The sequence below is a fragment of the Egretta garzetta genome, unplaced genomic scaffold, assembly GCF_000687185.1.
Source record: "Egretta garzetta isolate BGI_Z169 unplaced genomic scaffold, ASM68718v1 scaffold368, whole genome shotgun sequence".
NCBI classification, from domain to species: domain Eukaryota; kingdom Metazoa; phylum Chordata; class Aves; order Pelecaniformes; family Ardeidae; genus Egretta; species Egretta garzetta.
Genome location: NW_009260684.1, coordinates 2,974,918 through 2,996,936, shown reverse-complemented (window position 1 = coordinate 2,996,936; position 22,019 = coordinate 2,974,918). Strand labels below are relative to the sequence as shown.

Genomic DNA, 22,019 nt, shown 5'->3' with positions numbered 1-22,019 from the left:
CCCCGGGCCCCCTTGTGCGTCCTGACGGTGGCCCTGGGGCGGCAGCAGCACTGGCTCCGGTCCTGTGGCCGTTTCCCGACTGCAGCCTGCTGGGCCCTGGGTGCTCAGCTCCCCCCGAGGCTGCAGGTTTTCCCCAGTACCTGTGAACTGCATGGTCTCCAGAGAGAGCCGAGGGCCCTGAGCTGGGGCTGCTTCCTGGGAGCTGCTCGCTGGGGACAGACCCCACAGCCCCCCGGGCACCAGCTGCCAGCCCAGCTCCCTCCTCTTACCCTGGGGGAGGATGGGGCCACCTGGTAAACGTCCCCCCAGCAGTCCTGTGTGTCCTGCCAGGGTGGGGGCAGCTCTTTCTGCTTTGGTGCTCACCTTTCCTGCTGCCACCCAGGCTCCGCAGCCTCCTGCTGCTGTCCTGGGAGCTGCTGGCTGTGGGGGGACCAGGCATGGTGCAGCCCCCGGGTTCCCATCAGCCCAGGCTGGGAGCACCATGCTGCTGACAAGTGCTCCAAGGGGTGAGTTTGGGCCAGAGGCACCCGAAGAGAAGCCATGGGGTGCCCAGAGAGCCCCATGGCAGCAAAGCCAAGGCTGTAGGAGAGAGCCGGGGTGCTTCTACCACCTCAGCTGGTGCTGGACCTCTGGGAGCAGCCCTCCGTGGCTGCCTCCCACCAGCATCTCTGCTTCCCCACCAGCCCCGGAGGTGTGCCAGGGGCCCAGCCAAGCACACACAACCAGCGGGGAGGAACTTAGTTATCCTTTTATTTATAAACAAATCAATGTAAAATAAGTGCAGAGGAAAGCACTGGCTGACCCCCGCATGGGGACCTGTCTGCAGCGGGCCAGCAGGATCAGCGTCAGGTGAAAACGAGGGGGTGTCCTGGGCTGATGCCGTGAGCAACGGGGCCCTGCGAGTGGCCGACACCCCACGTCCCTCCAACCACACCGGTGCAGCAGCAGGGACTGCAGCACAGACTTTGCTGTACAACAAAAAGCTTTTTTATTACTTTGGGGTAATTTTTTTTTTTTCAACTTTTCCCCTTAGGGGTAAACCTGATCCAGTGCAAGAGACTGGAGGGTTGTTCACCACGGGGGCCCCTTCTGCTGCTGGCCAGGGCTCTCGAGGGCGGCAGGGACGAGGGTGCGAGACATTGCTCTGGATGCAGAGAGGGTGAGCTAAAGGCAGGAGAAGAGAGAAGTGCTTGCAGCGGAGATCCCCATCCCAGCCCTTTGGTCACTGCAGAAAAGAAGCGTGCGTGGGAGCGTGCTGCAGCTGCACGCATGGGCACACGCCTGGGACACCCCTCGCCTCCACTGCACCTCTCCCCATCAGCCCTTCCCTGGCTGGTCCCAGGAGATGCGCCAGGGGACTGGCAGCCCCTGTTCCTGAAGGCAGCCCCCAGGGGATGCAGCGGCATGCCTGGGTGGCCTCTGCTCCAAGATGCCTCTTGCAGCTGCAGTAGCGTGTCTGGGACAGCGGGTTACCACTCAAGTGCCATCAAAAATAAATACATTAGACTGTCTGAAACAAACAGGTGCCGCCACGCAGGGCAAAGACCTCACAGGAAGAGAAACGCAAGGACAGGCTGCTACCTTGGGATCCTCTGACTTGCCAGACCCAACACCCTCTCGCACACGCTGAGCTGGGACGGACCAAAACACCAGAGGACCGGGAGGGCCCCTGGGAAGACAAACCTTTGCAGCTCTGGGTAAAAAATCTCCAAGAGTTGCAAGTTCAACAACAGGTAGAAAAATCATTTTGTCATTTTAGCAGACAATTCCTTACTAAAAAAAAATATTTTTTCTTCAAAAAAAAAACCTTCAAAAAAAAAAAAGAGAGAAGGATCAGTTGAGTTCTGCAGCATCCAGCCAGCCTTCAACACCAAACCAGGCCTGTCCTTGCCACAGGCATGCCAGACTCAGCCACACTCCTCGGCTCTCCCTCAGCTCGCTCCACATTCCCAGGCAGCGCTGTGTGCTGCCACACGGACTCCCCAGTCAGAAATAAATACGAAAGCCTCCATGCCCAGCCTGGCATCCCCAGCCGGAGGAAGGCCGGGAGCTGAGGGGCGGGCAGAGCTTGGGAGGTCAGTCACCCCAGGATGGGCAGCCCTGCTCCTCCCAGGCATGGAAGACGGGGACAGTCACGGCTCTGAGCTCGCCGCAGTGCTTCAGGGGCCGAGCACAGGTCAGGGGAGCTGTCCCCCTCGCAGCCGGGCTACCCGGTGAAGTGCAAAGTGTTCAGCCCCCCTGGCCTACCGCCCTCTGAAAGGACGGGAAACGAGGGCCACCCCGAGCAGGCAAGGCTGGGAGCATATGAGCCATAGTGAGAGGGAGAGGAGCTGGTGCAAGTGCCCAGTCCCCACAGGCTCTGTCCAGAGCTGCTGCTCCATCCCGGGGAAGCAGGACCGCAGAGAAGCGCTGGCTGGGCAGCAGGGCGAGACCCTCCCCTTCCAACAGGACGCCCATGACTCGAGTCCGGTGCGAAGCCCCGGGCCAGCCATGTGCCAGCCTCCTCCCAAGCACCTGCTGGGGCCTGGCTGCTGGCGCAGGGGCAGGTGGGCGGCTGGACCCCTGCAGCAGGGCTGGGGTGTCGGCGAGGTGTCCATCTGCGGCGTAAATGGGTGTGTGTGCATGCGTACCTGTCAGCAGGCGAGCGCGGGTATAGATGGCCAGGAGCGGAGCTTCCAGGATCCATCCTGCCAAGTGTCCTCTCAGAACTTGCCTTGCTTTAGCTTGTCGATGTGGTAAGTGAGCTTCAGGGCTGGCCCCAGCTTCAGCCCCATGTACTTCATCATCATGTCACTCCGCAGCAAGAGCAGGGCCTTCCCGTCAATCTCCTGCAAGGAGAGGAAACAGCAGCACTACACCTCTGAGCCCTAACCCTGCCTGCTGAGCCAGGCCGTGCCCAAAATGACTGCTGAAGCAACATGGCTGGGCGTGAGAGCACTGCTCAACAGCAGAGGGGGGCTGCACCTAACTGCAGCATCCCAGCGCCGGCATCCCTGCATCCCGCCCTGCCTGCAGCACGGAGGTTCAGCCTTGGATCCCCATATGGTGGTGAGAAATCTGCTGGGTGATAAACACCCAGAGCCATGTCCTGCTGGTCAGCAAATCCTGGAGGGAGCTGGGGAGGAAGGAAAAAAGGGGGGGTTTCCCTGACAGGGGAAAGATCAAGGCAGCAGTGGTGCAGGGGAGCAGTCTCCCACTCAAGGGCATCATAACCCCACTGCAGGAGAAACATCTGGGGAGAGGATGCGCTGACCCTGACAGCAGTCCTGCCATACTGACACAGCCCTGAAGTCAAGGCTGAAGAAGGAGGCAAGGGACCAAACTCCGTAAACCCAAACTGCATGCAAAGCAAATTTCTGGAGTTTCTAAGCAAAGTCCCAGCAGCTGGCAGAGCAACGGTGGAGCATCTCATCTCCAGCAAGGCTGATTTCAACACCACAGCTTTCAAAAGCATCTGATGCTTTACAGCTGAGCCAGATGCATCCCTCACTGAGGCTCAGGAGGGGAGGGATCACGAAGCTTGAAAGAAGAACAGCTTTGCACTTAGCATCTGTGACTAGAAGTTTTCCAACCCCTTGCAGCACTCCTTTCCTTGACCTGGTCCTGGCTTAGCCCAGAGCTTTGCAGTGGACAGGTTCTCATGACGAAAACATTAATGGACTTATAAATGAAAAATAAAAATCACAACCTTTACCAACAGAAAATCCTGCCTTACGTCAACGCTCAGTTAGGTCTCACACTTAGTAAGATCTCCAGTACCAGGTTTGTTGTGCTTCCCCCTTCAGATGAAAGCAAAGTTCTTCCTCAGGACTGCCAATACAGGAGACTTTCATCCCTCAGCAGAGCTGAGCAATCTCTTGCATAATTAAAACAAAACATTTTTCAATTACTGGTGGTTCTAAAATAGAACTAATTAAAAAAAAAAAAGAAAAAGAGAGTTTTGTCTCAGCCCAGCACAGAGCAAGAAGCAATCTGTCCACCTCTCCTGCCTGGGGAAGAGAGGTATTTTCTTCTACTGCTCTTCTGACTTCACAAGCACCACCAAGTGTAACGCGGACTGAATCAAAAGCCAGAGGGAAGATGAACTGTCTGGCAGGAGTCAGGATGTGGAGCTGCCAAAATTCTTGTAGCTTTAATTGTACAAACTCCATGCTGTATGTCTGCAGCTGTTTTACACCTAAAGACATGCATAAGAACCAGAGCCATGAGACCCCTTTTTATAGGAAACAGGGGAGTTTAGCAGCAACACACCCAATAAATTCCACTTGGAACATGTTTCTTGCCAGGAGAAATTTGCTGTGAGGTGAATATTAAGACTCCAGGATAAAGAGGGTTTGTGTTTTCAGCACTAGGGTTCAAATCCAGCTCAGAGCTGAGCTCCCCTTATGCACAAAGGCTCGGAGCTTTAACTGGGCTGTGATGTCCTCCCCTCCGTGATTTCTGAGTAAGAGGATCCCAAGCCTGAACATGATACGAGCAGGATTTATGAGGATGTTTTTCTTACCACAAAACTCCAGCCGGTACAAAGTGCTGCTGTTCTTCTGGCTCTCCTAGATTTTCCTTGTGTGATGATCTGCCCCCTTCCATATATAATATATACATACACACACATATACACACACACAGACACACTTACATGTTTTCGAAAGAGGTCAGCGTGGGGTCCCAGCTGTGGATCCGCTTCTCGTATGAACTGCATCACCTCCTCCACCGTCCAGGATGAGGGGTCGCGGCTGCTCAACCGTGAGACGTCTCGAGATCCAAGGTATCTGTCTGAACCTGGGGCGAGTTCCGAGACAGCAACCGTTACCCCAAGTATCCCAACAGTGTCGCTCCAGCAGTTATTCACCCTGAAGCTACCATTCAGTCTCCTCTCTCAAAGCAACGGCAGAGACAATATGAAAGGCACGTCCCAACCGTGCCCCAGGGATTCCTGCGGCACAGTTCTAGCACCGAAGCCTTATTCTCTTTTCAGGGCAGCCTTCTATACTGAGCCCTTTTCCTTGCTGTAAACCCCAATTTCCCCTTACCCCCCTTCAGCTGAGTTTGGTCCCCCCATTCCCACTCTTCCTTGCCCATCTACTGACGGTTCCCACTTTTGCAGAAGACAATCCTGCATTCCCACTTCTCTCCCCACGCAGTTTCTCTCCTTGCTCCCCCGCTCTGAACACCACCTTTAGCAATTTTAACACAGCAAAGAAGCTGTTTCATTGGCTGCATTTTCTGATGGACTGAGCCCACAGGCAAAATTCTGTTGTCTTGAAGCACCGCCCAAGCTAACAAAAGTCCTGCTCTCAACACGCTGGCATTGGCACGGCCTGTGGTTCCAGCTCTCTGCCTTTATGCACAGATGTGGGGGGAGGCAGATGGATCAAGGCATCAGCAGCCTGAGCTTTTTAGACACTTTAATTGATGCTGTGCACCTACAATTACAACTTTTTTTGCAAACATCTGGATTTGACATGTGCTGATTTACTGCAATGAACAGATCTCCTGCCCCTATTCCTCCATACAGACAAGCGTCGCTCGTGCATTGGCCCGTCCTGGGCGCCCGCCCCAGCTCCCAGCCTCGTCAGACAGCTCTTGACCCCCTGGCTGCTCCCGATCCAGGCTCACAGACTCAGATGCCCATTTATCACTTTGACAGCCCCCTGCCCACGCTCACAAATTCAGCTCCTGCCCACTCCTTCCTACCCACTGACCTAGTCACCACGCTGAACGAGTGACCCTGCAAGCATCGCCTCTCCGTACTTCCTCCCACCCATCCGCCACATCTCTAGAGCTACTGTTAAACCTGACAGACTATCTGTCCAACAGCATAGAGGCCAGTCTCTGCTACTTGCTGAAGTTAGAAAGGTGTAACTGGAGTTAGAAAAGCCCTTTATTGCCAAATTTACAATCAGAGGGCTGGCTTCTTAACTCTCTTACCCCCAGAGCTAAGCCTACGCAAGGCAGAGGTACTGCCCTGGGTGAGGCTAGAGGGTTGGTGCAGGTGCCTGTATCCTTGCAGGCGATAGTCTCTGGAGCTCCTGCTGTGGCTGGATGAATTGACAGAGTTCAAGGCAGAGTCCATGGGGTCCAGGCGAGGCTCCAAGGGTCCTGGGAGGCCATCTCCCAGAACAAAGGTTTCACCTGGAACGCACCAAGCTGCAGTCAGTGCACCCGAACGCCACACAGCCCGAAGTTACCACTCGGCAGCAGAAAGTAGAACCACAGCAAACGCAGCGCTTGTGTGCGGCTGCGAGGGCAGGGTCAAACCACCGCGTTGGTGGTCTCCTTGAAAGCACAGAAATTAAAACAGGCACTGCTACAGCCCTGCAGCCTGGTGTTTGCCTGGCAAATGCCAGTCCAACCAGTTAGCAGTGATAATGGTTGGTACCCAGACTGGAGGAACGCTACTCTGTTAATGCCACCACCAGCTCTGGCTTGTGGTCCCATGTCCTTACAGCTTCCCTTTGGTGGCAGTGGGGCACCGCGGTGGCAGGAGGTGGAGGGCTGCCCATGCTGGATGCCAAAGGACGCAGGACTCGCACAACAGCCCTGAGCGGGGAGAGAAGGCTCCCTGAGATTCGGGGTCAATCACTGCACATTACCGGCTTTAGCATGCAAGGTAACCGATGGGGCAGTTGGGCCTGGGGGGGATACTTAGTAAGATTCATGCTGTAGCCCGGATAGCAGCACACATGCAGAGCGGAAGGGAGCAGCAGGCTCCTCGGAGCAGCTCAGCTGCACCACCACAGCCTCTCACACTGTGCTGATCCTCCAGCTCCAAAAGCAAAGTGCTGGTGACCAGCGGCTCACCCCTCCTGACCTCCTGCTGTCTAACCAAGTCAGTGACCAACACCCTTTGCTGGGACATGTGCAGGAGGGACAGGGCAGAGGGCTCTCCCTGGGCAGGGGTCCCTGTGCGAGACTGGCTTCCTTGCCCTCTCTTCCAGATACACATTTAATTTTCAGCTGTCGGTGGCCATATTAGGATGGAGGGGCTGAGGAAGCTATCCAGGGTCATATATGGTATTGGATGAACCAGTAAGATCTCCCTTTGCTGCTATACTGTGGCAAAACATGTGTTTGTAGATTTTACTATTGCACACACAACCTAGTCTCAGTCCAGGTGGACCCGATGCCTCATGAGTCATCCTCAAATACCTGCATTCTTTATTATGAGATACCTGGCAAGTTCGTACAGCTGAAGAGCAAAGCAGCTCCTGCCATGAGGGGTATTGCCTGTGCACTCTAGGCTGGGCCACCTCATCTATTTGGGAGCTGGAGCTCCTCTACCAGTGTCTGTAGAGACCCTGACATCAGCTCACAGTCCGGAGCTGCTGCCACTCAAACACCACAGTAGGTGACAAGGATGAAGAAACCTGAGCAACTGCCCCAGCCAGGCCCTGGGCTTCTTCCCCGGGACTTCCAGGAGGTGAGAAGCTAGCACAGCAAGGCTGTGCTTAACTGGGATGGTGGTGAGGGCACAGAGCTGATACTGCAGCCTGTGAGACCCAAAAGATGTTGAGATCTTCCCAAACTTTCCTGCTAAGCTGATGCTGCCATGGTCCAGTGGAGGGAGATGCATCTTGCCAGAGCCTGGAGCAGTACCTGAGCGTTGCAGAGGTTGGGCCCCCCTAAATGGGGCAACCTCTCTTGGAGGCACGTTGTTTTATCTGGTTCCTATGAACTATACAACTACTCTGCGAACTGGGATCCTCTGGTTTTGGTGCTTCTGCTGTCTGTGTTTGAGCAGAGATCTCCGAGGCTGTTCGGCTGGAGGCAGCCAGCTCATACCCTCCCTGGCTTCATCTCATAAGGCTACAAAAGGGAAACATCCCTCCCTGTTTGGCAATTCAGTGAAGCAGATGTGAGGTTATCACCTGCGTAACTGCAACCCTCCATCTCATGGGCTTTGTTACCCTGCACTTCAGGGATTTCTGCCTTTTAGGTCTCTGGGACACTCTCAGAAACCAGCAGCACATCCTTACAATCTCATGTACAAACGGTGCTGATGTGAAGACTGTTACTGGCCCAGTGCCCTGTGCTGGCCCGCATGTCAGTAGATGTGTTTTTGCTTGCTCTCTATACGTAAAGGAGGCTTTTCTGACTCATGATTATTCTTGAGCAACTTTGGACACCTCCTTCACTCCTGTACCACTTTCCTACCACCCCATTTCAGCACAAGACTGGATGCCAACCCAGCACTGAGCTGGCTGCTCTGGCCCAGGGGTGGACAGAGATTCTCTGGCAGACCTACACAGCGGATGTGACTTATACCAGTGGTGCTTTTTAGTAGCTTCTTCATAGCAACTACATTTGGTTTCCTCTCCAACAGGACAGGTCTGCTTGGGTTTTAAACCCAAACCACCTCCCACTAAACGGGTGACGTCTGACTCACTGGAAAGTGCGGAGGCATGAGAGGGGCCAGCAAGCACAGCACTCTGCATGGTCTGGATGCTCTGTAACAGGGAAGTGGCTGTGGGCATAGGAATGGGCCTGTGCTGCACATCTCCATCCTCCAAGGCAACCCAGCACCCTCTGCAAGGTGATGCACAGCCTCAACTTGCCAGAAAGACCCATTGTCACAGATGTACAGGGTCAGGCAAACATGTGTGTCCAACTGCTTGCAAAGACCCTAAAGCTCACACAGAGGGGATTTGTCTTGGCAGAAGGAATTTCTGAGCTCAGCTAGCGAAGATTACAGCTTGGGAGGCTGGGAGACCACATGCACAGGTTCACATCGGTGCAATGCTAAGGAATGAAAACTAACCCTCAGAAAATATTTAACTCAACAATCAACACACTGTCGTTATTCTGATGTGAATGCGCTGTGATGCATTCTTCAAATATGTGATCATGTTTTCACATGTGCTTATGATCACACATCTGAAGAAGACGATGAGGCCATGCAACTGGGGAGCAAGAGGCAGAATTGAAGATGCATGTTCACCCTCAGGTTATGTATCACTGGACTGCTGAGTGCTTGGTTGTGCTGAAAATATTGCAGCAGATCTGGAGGCTTCTTGATAGGGTCAATGCAAGAGAGATTTAGGATTTTCTTAAAAATACAAACACACAGAGAACTGCTGAGATGAATGATACCTCCACAAAGGGGAGAGGGAAACAAGGCAAGAGGGGAATGATTACAAGCCCTGTGAATCATCTGTAGCAGAAGTCAACATGCTTCTGCAAGCGGTAGGACACAGACTGCGTTCAGGCACATACACTATCCAGAATCCTTTTGCCCTTGATAACTAGGTTTGGAGTGAGGAGGAGGTGACTGTAGAATTTCTTATACAAACTGCTAGTTTTAAATAAAGGCTTTCATTTGGAGCATTGTAGGAAAACATGCTACAATTAGTGGTGGAGATGCAGGGAACAGATAATTAAAGTTTAATTAAACAAATAGTGCTATAGATTCAAGAGTGCTTTTTACTGCTAAAACATGGAGTTTGGCCACAAGCATAAATCTGATTTGCACAACTACTAAACACCCACTGTTTCCAACAAATGATAGTCTTTGAAAAGCAGGTCCCCAATGTGCTGGAACTGCAGCTTTTTAGCAAAAAGTTACAGAAATGCCTCTGGATGCAAGAGGAAAAACAATGTAAGGAGTGAGATCCCCTCTTTGTCTTCCTGACTCCTTGCCAAAGTCAGGATGAATGAAGACTTCCCACTGCTACTCACTGCCTTCAATTTGGCAAACTGGAAACTGTTCAGGTACCATTGTCTGTCGTACTGCTGAAGCCAGAACATGCTCTGCTGGGGGGAGTTCATCACCATGAGAAGATGTGAAAGCTGGGCAGACGGGGTACTTAGGGACAGGGTTCAGTGGTGGGATGGCAGGGTTAGGGTAACGGTTTGGCTTGATGATCTTAAAGGTCTTTTCCAACCTAAACGATTCTATGGTTCTATGATTCTATGTACCTCTTTGCTCAAGAAATATTCAATATCTGAGTATTTCAGGCTCATTTTCTTAAAATATACCCTCTGAAATGCAAATATTCCTGCTTGTACTTAAATTTCATGGTGGAGGAGGATGATTAGGCTTTTAGCTATGGGATAAAAATGAATTTCTAGGTGGAATTTTGAACTACACCTCATGTTTCCCTGCCCTGTACACCCCCTGCTTGGACCAAGAACAGAACAAGACCAAGTTGCTGTAGGAAGTTCACATGCCAACAGGATCATCACTCTCACGTGAGGGCAGACTTTCTGCCCGCTTGTCTTCTACAGAAGATGCTGGCATACTCTGGGCATCCAGATGGCATGTCCCATTCAAAGGCCACAAGATAACTGAATAGACTTTGAAGTAGACTAAGAGTCAGTCTTGTAGACAACCTAACATAGATTCCTCCTTGGAATTACCCATTACAGAAGCCTTCTCTCTTCGCTGACAATACAGAGAGCGTACGATACTCACCGCCTAACCAAGGCACCTTAATCTTTAGAGCACACCATCACGCTTCAAGAACAGGTGAAACACTGCATGTTCCACCTGCTGGCAGAGGAGGAGCTGACAGGCTTTGCTAATGGTTACCTAAGTGCAGCGGTTGATGTATTGAATGTCAAGGAGACCAGCAAGGATGTGTACCTAGAGGTGAGAAACAGACCGTGCCTCAGGGAACAGGTTTTTTCTTGTCAATATGCTGGAACAGATGAGACAGTCCCACATGTCACATTGTTTTTCGCTTCAGCTACGTGACAAACCTACAATTTTAGTCAATGTAGATACCAAGGCCACTAGAAACTGTCCATCACAGGGTGCAAGTTCAGATCATCTGTGCTTAGATACGGGGTCAGTAATCCTGAAGAGCACAGGGCACAGTGATGGATGGAGCCTAAAATTACACCACAGCTCATGGGAAGCTGTGCACTCTCAAATCTGGGATCAACAACCCAAGCCCAGCAAAGTGAGCAAGAACCAGGGAAATGGTGATTCTAAAGGGACAGCAACAGAGCACAAAGCCACTGAACTATGAGCCCAGCCAAGAGTCTCCAGCAATTTTTCAGGGACATATTACAAAGAATTGAGACTAACACCTTAGCAGATTTCACTGTCAATTAATTAAAAGGCTTCAGTAAGGTTGAATCTCCAGTCTGCATTATGGAATGTTTGCAGTTCAAACCAAAAGGGAAGGTGGAAGTGTATTTATTGAAGACTCCTGCTCAGGCTCAGGTAGTCCTCCAGCTACCTGGACCCCCTGGAAATCTCCCACTGCACATGCAAGGGACACCTATGGACCACAAACCAAAGAGGACATTTCTGCAATTGCTTTTGAGAATGCAGCACAGCACATCTGCGCCAGCGTTACCCAATGGACACTGCGGGAAGCAGCAGCGCTGCAGGATGTGATTTGATCTGGTTTAGCTGGTGGAGCACAAGCTAGTGAGACCCTCCCTGCTACTTAGGGAGGACTGTGAGGAATAAGATGGGATCCTGGGAAAAGGCAGCAGGTTCCTGGCCGTACAGCTGCACATCAGCATCTGCACAACACACTGCAGCAAACCATCGTGGAAAAACTCAGGGGAAGATTGACTGAAGCAACTGGGCAGTTTTATGACCGTTAATACCATGCATAGCAAAGGAAGCTAAAATATGGGTAATTAAATCCCAGATGATATGGTATTAGATGATGACTATCAGGGTTAGGAGGAATTCTCCCTGTGTTCCACATGTCTTACACAACAGCTTGGGGAACCTGCTTTGGCATAGAATGGTTTCTTCACTTCTCTCCGAACCGCCAAGCACCAACCCATGTCAGAGACAAAGCAAAGCACAATTCCTAAACCCACAGCTTGATTTCGCATGGCAAATCTAATCCTGCTGTATCCATTTCAAGTCGCTATAAACAGCCAGCTTTGGGAAGAGACGCTGTGCTCACCTTCCAAAGGGTGACGGTCATTCTTTGGTAACTTGGGGGAGAGAGGAGCACTGTATGGAGGGGAATCTTGGGAATATCGCTTTGTACCCCGGCCTGGTCCCTGCAGAGTGCCGTCTAACGAACTGCTTCTGTCTAGGAAAAGAGAACAAGCCCTATTTAGGAGTGGAGACTTCCTGGGAAATTCAGTCTTGCCAGAGTGACTTGAGAGTCGCATGCACCGCCAGCCTGGTAACAGCCTGTTAAACTGCAGTCCAGCACATCTGCCAGTGCTTAACATTTTATATTTTGCTTTGCAAGTTTTATCAGAGAAAAAGGATGGCAAGAAACCTAATGAAGAATCTTAGCCACATTCTATATTTCACCCCAAATATCACCTCTGATTGACTTAATTCCATTTCTCCTTGTTCTACCCCTTGGCTCATCCTGAATGATTCCTGCTCCTCCTCACTTTTCACCTTTCAGATGCACATATCCCTTGGACAATTTGCAAACAACCCTTGGATGATTTGCAAACACTCTGTGCCATACACAGTGCTTGATTAAACCATACTCAAATTTTTAATCTTTCCCCAAATGGGTCCCTCAAGCACTCCAGCTGTCGCTGCTGCTCTTCTCCAAATGCTTCCCAATGACGGGGTTCTCCATATTGTACACAGCAGACAAGACACCAGGCTGGGCTGCGAGATGTCTCTGCAGTCGGCTAAAAGCTGCACACAAAATGTCAGTGGGTGGATGAACACAGAGAATGGAAGCGCTAACACGGATGGGAACAGCAGCCAGTCAAGAGATACAGTGGGTGGCAGAGCTGAACAAGGCATGGCCAACTGGGAAGCAATGAAGAGGTTACCCACCAGCCACTGCCTGCCCACGGGGGCCACCAGTGCTCCTGGCTGGCCCCTTCCAGCTGCCCCAAGCCTGGGCAATGTCTGAGCTGCAGTGTTCAAGGTGTGTGGGGAGAGAGGGGTGAAATGCTCGTAGACAAATGCCGGGAGCTAGACAACGGTACAGAGCAGCCTCAACTGCCAGTACAGGTCAGGAACGGGTGCTGGAGGGGTGACAGAAATACGGCAGGGAGCAACTGGGACTGGACACCAAGGGAGATGCATCATGCCAAACAAAGGAACGAAGGTACAGATGGGTGGGAAGCATCAGATGGTCACAATTTAGTTGACTTAACAGAAATACAAAGGTAGAGAAAAGTATCTGTTCTGTCAAAATCCTTTGGGGAAACTAAAAATAAGCTGTTTATACTGAGGCCCTGGGACTCCATATGAGTATGATCAAAAATACCTTTAACATTATTAGAAAGACAAATACTGTCCTCAGGACAAGACCCTGTAAGAAACATTCATTGCCCAGACAGAGATGGGAAACAAATGCTCTCAGTAATGTCTCCGGATATCTCTAAATGCAAAACTGCATTTCCTTCTTCACCCAACAGTCACAGAACCACAACAAAAGGTGATGCTTTTTAAGAGTTTTATCAGGTTTTGGGTTGGGTTATTTTTTCAGTTGGTTGATTTGAAAAGTAATGCGAACACAGGTTATAGAAGATAACCCAGGGAATCACAAGTTATGTCAGTGTAAATTAATGGAAGGATAACCCAAAAGTAGGTCTGTAGTTAGGACAAATTTTAAGAAAATAAAGAAATGGAGTAATACATAGAGCTGCCCTCAGCAGTCATGATGCAGATCATCAGGAAAAAAAAGAAAATACCTTCACTTCAAAAGATGCCATAAACATCATGAATGTGTATCACCAGTGAGGAAATAATCTGGGAGGAAAGGACCCCACATCTAAGTGGATAAATGTTCACTTTAGGAAGGATGCTGGGAACAAGAAGATAATTTACTGGAGATGAAAAGGATCTGCTCAGCATGGAGTTGTATACCTCAGAGGATGGCGGGTACAGGGATGAAGTGAACTTTTAAACTCATTCTGTCTTTTGACACGTTGCAAAGGAAAAGACAGGACCACATTTTCAGCTATAGAAGTAACAAGTGCATGGGAATGGAGCAAGAGGATACCGTGCAGAAAGGTAAAGACTGAGAAAAAAGAAATAAAGGTTGTCCTGGCATGCAAATGATGGGAGAGCTTTGAGGGATATTTCACCTCACCTAACTTGGGAGGTTGGTGGGGAGGAAGAGAAATACATCTGCCCATGTCTGTGTTTGTGCTGTTGGCCACCCCAAGGCAGTCAGGATGGATGCCTTTACAGTCAGTGAGAGTCTTCTCATCTCATCAAGTCAAAGTCAAAGTCAAGGCTCCTACTTTAGGATGCTGTAACTTGAAGACTGGGCTGGTATCTCCTCTCCAACTGCAGAGCGTGCCTACACAACTAGCTCAGGTGTCGATGCCTCTGTGACATCCACCTGCGTTCAGTAAAACAAATCTCACCCTTCCCTTCCAGTGTCAGCCATGCTAACACTGGGGTACACTCGAAGGACAAAAGAAATGGGACAGGTATGAAAGTATACACCACTGACTAAGAAGTGGAGGTCAAATAACTGAACGTACTCAAACTGGGGACATGAGGGTGCAGAGGAAGCCAAGTGTAACTTAAGAAAGAAGGCGCATACGAAACCCTGGGTCTGCTGCAGCAAATTTTAACAAAACTCAAGTGACGCACTACTCAGTGACTGGAAACATGGTGCTAACATTTAAAAAAGAAGGTGAAAAAATTATTTTGGCAACAAAATGCTCACGTCTGACCTCAGTAGTACCATATGGCTTGTAAGAGGTTCTGAAGGAAAGGGTAGGGAAAACACTGCAATTACACATGGCACATACTGGGGTAGGCGTTCACCAGAGACCAACCCAACAGCTAACTCATCAGGGGAAAATGACTGATCTATCACACAAAGGAAGAGTGATCAATCTCCTTTACCTGGAATCCAGCAAGGCATTCAATATGGCAAACCACCAGCAGAGACAGAGAACATGAGGATTACTAGAAGACTTGTTATATGCACAATCATCTGATTTGAGGGGAAAAGCAGAGCACTCAGCGAGAACATGAGGTTAGAGAACAATTGCTAATGAATTTCTTGAGGATCATTCCTTAGCCCAGTTAACTTAATATTTTTATTAATAACTTTTGCACAAATTATAGAGATTCACCCATGAAATCTGCTGATGTCTTCCCACGTCAGGCCAGATAAAGTAGCATTTGAAATTATGCAGAAAAAATATATATAGAACGCAGTACCAGAAAGGAGGTAAATCCAGCAGCAAAATGCAGATGTACACTTGAAGCATTGTCCCATGAAGTGGGAACCTGCAGTTGACAATAACGGATGAGAAGAATGGGGTACATGATCAGGACGGGTCGATCATCACCTGCTACAAGGATACAGTGATGAAAAGTGGCTTCTGGAGACAATTCTTGTGAACACGGTGGTGCCAGTTCTGTGGCACCAGGTTCCCGTGAGCTCTTCCCCAGAGTGCTGTGTGGCACTCTGGTCACCTCATGAAGTTTTATTCAAACCAACACTAGATGAGGAGAGCTGAGAGCCTTTCTTACCAGAGCAGCCAAAAGGCAACCTCCCACGAAGGGTATGACTGCTCTCTAACTACTTCCAGAAGCAGAAGAACTAAGTTAAGCTAAAAGATAATGTTAAGACAAAGAGACATGGATACCAAGTTGCCCAAGAATAAATTTGGGCTAGAAACTACAACATAGTTTCTAAAAATTCAGCAAAAAACCTTGGAGCAGCCTCTAGTGGAAAAGCAAAATCCCCAACTCCAGAGTAAATTAAAGCAACACCGTATGCTGTGGTGCCTGTAAGAACAGGACCCAAGGCTCAATGGTCCAGAAGGTCCTACGTTTGCAGATGGCTCCAGATCAAATCTATCTGTTCACAACATTTCACAGCCCATCCCTGTTCATAGGAACAGCAATTAACTGCCCATTTTCTTGCAAATCTACTGTTTCCTGATGTACAACCTGATCTATTTCCCCTTATTTCCATGATTATGCCTTACTTAGCAAGACAGAATGCCAGGCTGCAGCTGACCTAAAGGCTGCTGCAGACTTTCCTTCTTCTGCCCCAAGCACATGCACAAATTTTCTATGGCATCCACAGTGGTGCTCCTGTAAAGCAAGTCTGTTCTGGGAACTGACACCAGCTCCCAGTCCTAACCAGTGATTGTTTTCCAGAAGAACCAGCCCCACTCAGGCACACAAGCACCTGCACTGCAGAGGAAACAAGGCAGGACCCACAGAGCTGAAGGTGAGACCACGGCACCCTTGACACTTGGTGTGATTTAAGCTGATACACAACTGCATCCTCATTCTTCCATGACCCACCCTAACCTCTCAAAATCGCTGGTACTCTTTCTTTGCTCTCACCAGAAGCCACTGTAATGTGTAGATAACAATGTTTATCATCTTCTTTCAGGTGCTTGAGAAAAATATTAGAGGACCAGATGCCCAACAATCCCTGAGACATCAGTATAACCTATGGTGTTATCACTTCTCTGGACTGTGGTTAATCTTTCTTTAATCCCTGCAAACACTCTAACGAAGAGTTCAGCATGGGCAGGTCTCAGCATTGTGTTGTATCCGGTGCTCTGCCTGAGTTTCCCTGAATTCTGACTTTGGTCTTTATACTTTTCCTCCCTGCCAGGCCGCCCAGCTTTTAGCACGGACACCACTGACATCTCATGGTGGCTAGAAACCACGTGTGTAAGCTACAGGACCCGCTCCATCCAAGCCTGCTACCATGCCCAGACCCTGGGTCCTCTTCCTCCCATTCTGGTTTTGCTCTCTCTCATGACAACAGGGTACTTCCACACTGAAACATGGAGATTTCTTCTAACTGGGGTTCCCTAGAGCGGTAACCTCCAGTCCCAGTAACTAGACATGCTGTTCCTGTACCTGCTGCAGCAGCCAACCCACCTCCTACAGCTCCTCTTCTTACAACACAGCACAGCTCCCTGCACCTGGCATTGCTAGCTCCAGCACGGCTCTGCACAGCCTCAGCCTGCAGGCAGATGATCAGCCATGGAGGAAGCAGACGACAGTCACCCTGAGATCCTCACATTCTTCATGCTGTTGCTAATCCCTTCCCGTGGGCATGGGTGCTTTGTGGGGCGCAATGAAGCACTGTGGCATTAGGCTGTTGCCCTTAAGCTTCATGCTTAGCAACTTTTCCTTAAACAGTTCTTCCTAAGTGCTTATCCTTTTACATTAGAAATTCTTGCTTTTCTCGTGAGAGCCATAATTATCCAAAGGATTATCTTTGGAAAGGCCTCAAACAGCTATTTGCTGATTTGGTGGGCAGAAAGATAGTGGAGGAGGCAAGACAGGAGAGCAGATCAGCACAAGACACTTGTCAAGTATCCTCTCCATGACTGGCATTCTTCCAGCAGAAGCTCCCACAGAGCCCTGCAGCCAGCCCAGGGAGGCAGCTATCACCCCAGAGGTTGTTGCCACTACACAGCACTGTGGGGAAAACCATCTTCTTGTTTTCCACCACTTTCCCTTAAGAGCAATTTTGCAGCCCAACGATTTGCATCATGGCATGAACTATCTTGCTGGGGGTGTTGCTTCAACGCAGTGGAGCGTTAGCCATGCCAAGAAAAACAAAGCAACCTATGCCTCAGATAGCTGCAGCGTGCATCATCTCTGAACAGGCTAAGCTTTCACCGAGGGCTGCATGTGCTAGCTGCTGGCAGCAGATTCACCACCATTTCTAATTACAGTTTACCTGCTACACGCTATCACTCTTCTGTTTCTCACGCAGAGTCTTTCACCTTAATTCCTAACTGGACGAAGCCACTATAGTCAGATTACAGGAAGTGGGAAGGACTGGGGGACAAGGAGAGGAGGGAAGACAAGGAGACAGCACGGATGAGTGGAAACCTAAAGGCAGAGATGGACATCAGACTGACAGGCAGAAAACACAGCTACTTGAATCCTGTGCAAAAAGAGCCCTGCGGGCATGTGCATGACACAAGGTGTGATGCAATGAACCCTGCAGAGAGGGCTCTGAAACACAGCCTGCCTCCTGAGGTAAAGATAAAACCTGGGTTAAGGCACGGAGCACCTGGGGTCCCTACAACGCCATCCCCGCCCCAGCTCCTACCTGGTAGATACCTGTCGTGGTCGTACTCGTGTGAGCGCTGCATGTGGCTGTTCTGAGTGAAAGGCTGGTTCCCAAAGAGGTTGTCACTGCGAAGATTGTGGCAGAGCTTCTCCAGGAAGCGGAGGACGTAGGTGATACTGTTTACTGCTGGCAGGTTCAGAGTGTGCTGTTCCCGATCAAACACAGCTGGAGACAGAAACAAACAGAGCCCAACACGTAAACCCCCAGCAAAGGCAGGAGACTACGCCCAGGGCTGCACAGCCAGCTTCTGTATCTCAGCATCGCTGGTCTAGACTAGAGCAAACAAAAGCCACTGCCTTCCGCTAGCTGAGCGCTGGCGAGCTCGCTTCCCCAGGACAGGCTAAAACCAGTCTGCTGCACCCAGCATCAGGTATGGGGCTGCAGTGCCTGAGAAGCTGCGTTCGAGGGAATGGAAAGGCATTCAAGGAGGGGCCTGCACTCCCAGCATCCAGGTAAACACGGGCTTAAAGGCAAAATTAAAAACCAGGGTGTTTCTTGTCTTTCCGTCAGGAGTTCTGAAAATCCCACCCGTGTCGCCTCCTCCTGGGGCCTCAGGCAGTGCTGGGGGATGATAGGTGAAGCTAACGCTGCCCAGGCTGATACCAGGGCTGCATGCTGCCTTCTCCAGCAGCTGTGCCTGGAGGCCACGCTATCTGCTCTGCTCTCAGTCAGCTGCTAGCTGTAGCTTCACTAGCACAGATGTTTGGCAAGGAAGAGAAGACAGAAATCTTCTGTCTGCCCCTGGCCCATAGCTGCACCAAGCTTCAGGAGAGACATCTTCCAACGAGCGAATTCTTGCAATGACATCTCTGAAGTCAAAGTGCTGCAGGCCAGTTCTCACCTGAGATGACCTCTCCCCCGTGGCCTTGTTTTAAGAAGGAGAAGACTGTTTTCTGATGGTAAGCGCAATCAATGCAGGCTTGTACTGCTTGCTGCAGAACAACAGAAGCTCGAGCTGGTCCAAAATGGTCCGGCAGCTGCTGAACTTTCTTCTTGTCTAGGTGGGGCCCAGTGCTGCCATTCTTGTTCAAGTAAATGCAAACTGCCAAGATGAGAAACGTGTTTGCCATTAACCCATTCAAGAAAGCAAGAAACAGATGCCTAAAATCCAGCCTGAGAGATGCTGAGATTTTAAGACTCTCAAATCACTCACAAAGGGGCATCCACCATGACCGCCTGTCTGCATCCTAACAGCAGAGCCGCTCATAGAGGGAAAACATCTCCAACACCTTCCTGCCTCACACTCGCCTTCCAAGCTGCTGCTGTTTCTCCTACGCTTTCCCCAGCACTCAAGCGCCCAAAAGCAGGCTGCAAAGTGATTCCCATGACAGCCGGGTAAGGCACCTACAATGTTCAAAGCAGATGAAGGAATACAGCCCCCACTTTTTAGGGAAACTGGGTTCTTAAGTTGCTCTGAAAATTGGCCAGTTATGTTCTGGGGAAACAGTGGGCTCAGCTCATATCCAGTGCTTGACCGAACATATAAAAAGCAGCTTTGCAGTGGAGTTTCCTGCCCAAATTCATCTTCAGCTATATCCCACAGCTGTAGCAGAGCATATACTCTGCACCACCACTCCTACTCCTCCCCTGCTCCCTCTTGTCCCCGTTTGCCTCAATATCCTGGCTGAAGCTGAACAGATCATGGTCACTGTCATTCAGCAGTTGTTCTGCATCTTGCTACAGCTTCAGCAGCTGTGCCTGGCATGGTTTGGGAGAGCTCGCACTCTGGACTCACGAGAGGTGCTGCACTCTGTACTGCCTCTGGGCATGACATGCCACGAGAGGTGCCCTTCGAGAGCTGTGGAGTCACTAGTATGCACGTGGTAACTCAGGGAAAGGGGTCCCTGCACTGACCAGATGGACTTCCAGCCATCCTATGACTTCATTATTTCCGAAGTGGACCAAGAGATAAACGAATGGTTGACCTGAACCTGCGTGCCTCTCTTTCTGCCACCACACTATTAGGCCAGCCTTTCTGGAGTTGTAACGTTTGCTGCTGTACAGGTTTAGGACGGAATGGGAGTATCTTGGTGTGTCGCTTTCTGATGCAGCTCCTAACTGTGCAATCTTGTCAAGAATGTGGTTCAAGACCCTTACCTGTGGGAGCCTGCATGGCAGAGCTGGGGATTGTAGCAGCGTCCTGAGGCACAGTGCTTGTGTCTGGTTCTGGGGTACTGGTTGTTGGAGAGGTGGGTGCTGGGTTCAGCAATGTCCTAGGTTTCCTCTGCAGAAAAAGAGGAGATATTTCTCCTTTTACCCCTGCTCTCCTTTACCACCCATGGTCACTACACTCTCTCCTTTGCATCCAACAGACAAGGCACTGTGGAACATGACACACTTCTGATGGTGATGACGGGAAGTCTCAAGAACCTAGTAATTGATATGTGTGTATTTTATAAACCACAATCCTGAAAAAATAACAAGCCTGAGATCTGCCACCTCTGCTTGACTTAGACTAGCTACACACGATGGATGGAAGAGCTTATTCCACCGTTTGGCCACCCTGTCACGATCACAGCATCTGCCATGCTACTTCACAGCTAATGCAGCTCCAAAGACACAGTTTCTTGATGGAAATGATCTTTAGGACACAGACATTCTCTACAGCTCAGGGGCTGGACTCTGAGGGATATTCCCAGCCCACATACACCTTTGGTCTCCTACTTGCTGCAGTCACACAGCCAGAGGCTGAGACAAACGTGCACAAACACACGCATGCACCATCCCATGGCAGAACTTGCAGCACCTGCTTTTCACCCGCCTGCATCAGCATCAGCTTTTACCTTACTGCCAGGCTTGGGGCCTCTCTTTCTGGGGAATTTCAAAGGCTCCACTGACTTGGAGGGTGTAGGCATGGGGTGATGGATTAGCGCTTTGGTCGTTCGACCACGCTTCTTCCCTGTTTTGCGACGCCTTTGCCCTTGTTGATGCCCCAAAACAGTCTTTGGGCTACTGTGCATGCTAGGTTTCTCCGAGTTTACTTCGGAGGCAGGTAAAGGGCTCTTTGGAATCACAACTGAAATAAAAAGAGAAAAAGCAAATATAATTAAATCAGGCGAGAATCAAAACAAGAGCAGCCTCCATCTTTAAACAGTGTCACATGGAAAAACCTGGAGTATTCACAGCCCCCTGAATGGAGGCTACTGCTCTCCATGCCAGAATAAAACCCAAATGCACTGATCCTTGGTTCAGCACTTGAGCTGTGGGACACTGTGGCTTAGCCTGGATGGGCTGAATTCCAGAAGGATCACGCTTTCAGCCATACCTTCCTTCCTGAAAATATCTGGCACCTATGCCTCTTCCTTCTGCGAGTGGTGACCTGCCAGCGATCATGTAAAATGCACTGAGAGCATTCCTAGGGGAACGATCAGTCAAGACCTGCCTGACAGTCACAGGGCCAGTGCTGTGCTGGAAATCCCCTCTCTCCAGTAAAAAAAGTAAAATTTGCTCTGTCCTTAAATTACCAGTGAACTGCAGTGGAAGGTACCAGCTCCAGCCTCGATGCCTGCAAGGACTACTGCTCCTGGCTCATCTCAGTTGGGTCAGCCAACCTGCTCCTCTCACCTACTGCTAGAGGCAAGCGAAGTGCCAGCACACGGTCCGTTCCTTTTCATCGTCTCATGCTTTCCATGACAAAACCAGGTTTCTGGTGTATTTGCCCACAAATCCCCTGAATTTGGTCACTCATCTTTCCCAAGTCCTGCCAAAGGCTAGAGATTAACTGGCCCAGCTCAGCAGACCAATGTTTCCTTTAGATTTAAATTCCTGCTAAATTTAAAAAGAAACAAACCAAAACCCTCCTATATTTTGAAAAATGCCCGGTGACCTTTAGGATGTCTTGTTTCTCAGACCTAGAAACCTCACTGTGCATTCATCACGAGGGCTTTGAATTAGAAAAAAACCCAACCATTCATGAAGTGAGGAGCTTTTAAGTTAAGAAAATCTTGACAAAGGAAACAGTGCACTAAAAGATTGATACCAGGATGGCATGCAGCTCCAACAGTGGCACAACTGTTATATATATATATATATATA

The 22,019-nt window shown here is 50.1% G+C and overlaps 1 protein-coding gene across 11 annotated transcripts in view; it reads right to left on the bottom strand.

The window, feature by feature from the left end:
- Positions 1-733: 733 nt before the first annotated feature.
- The window catches only part of SCMH1 (Scm polycomb group protein homolog 1), a 58,512-nt gene continuing 37,226 nt past the window's right edge, over positions 734-22,019 (bottom strand). For 4 of the 11 annotated variants that reach the window (XM_009645836.2, XM_035901211.1, XM_035901208.1 and 1 more), the window contains 8 exons: positions 20,768-21,000; positions 20,082-20,208; positions 18,826-19,026; positions 17,964-18,149; positions 11,874-12,005; positions 5,929-6,132; positions 4,637-4,779; positions 735-2,828 (listed from right to left, as the gene is read on the bottom strand). In XM_009645836.2, coding sequence (XP_009644131.1) covers positions 2,703-2,828; positions 4,637-4,779; positions 5,929-6,132; positions 11,874-12,005; positions 17,964-18,149; positions 18,826-19,026; positions 20,082-20,208; positions 20,768-21,000 — 1,352 coding nt within the window. In that variant the 3' untranslated portion in view covers positions 735-2,702. Of the gene's footprint in view, positions 4,178-4,636; positions 4,780-5,928; positions 6,133-11,873; positions 12,006-17,963; positions 18,150-18,825; positions 19,027-20,081; positions 20,209-20,767; positions 21,001-22,019 lie in introns of all 11 variants that reach the window. The other 7 variants (XM_035901217.1, XM_035901212.1, XM_035901215.1 and 4 more) reach the window with 7 other exon arrangements.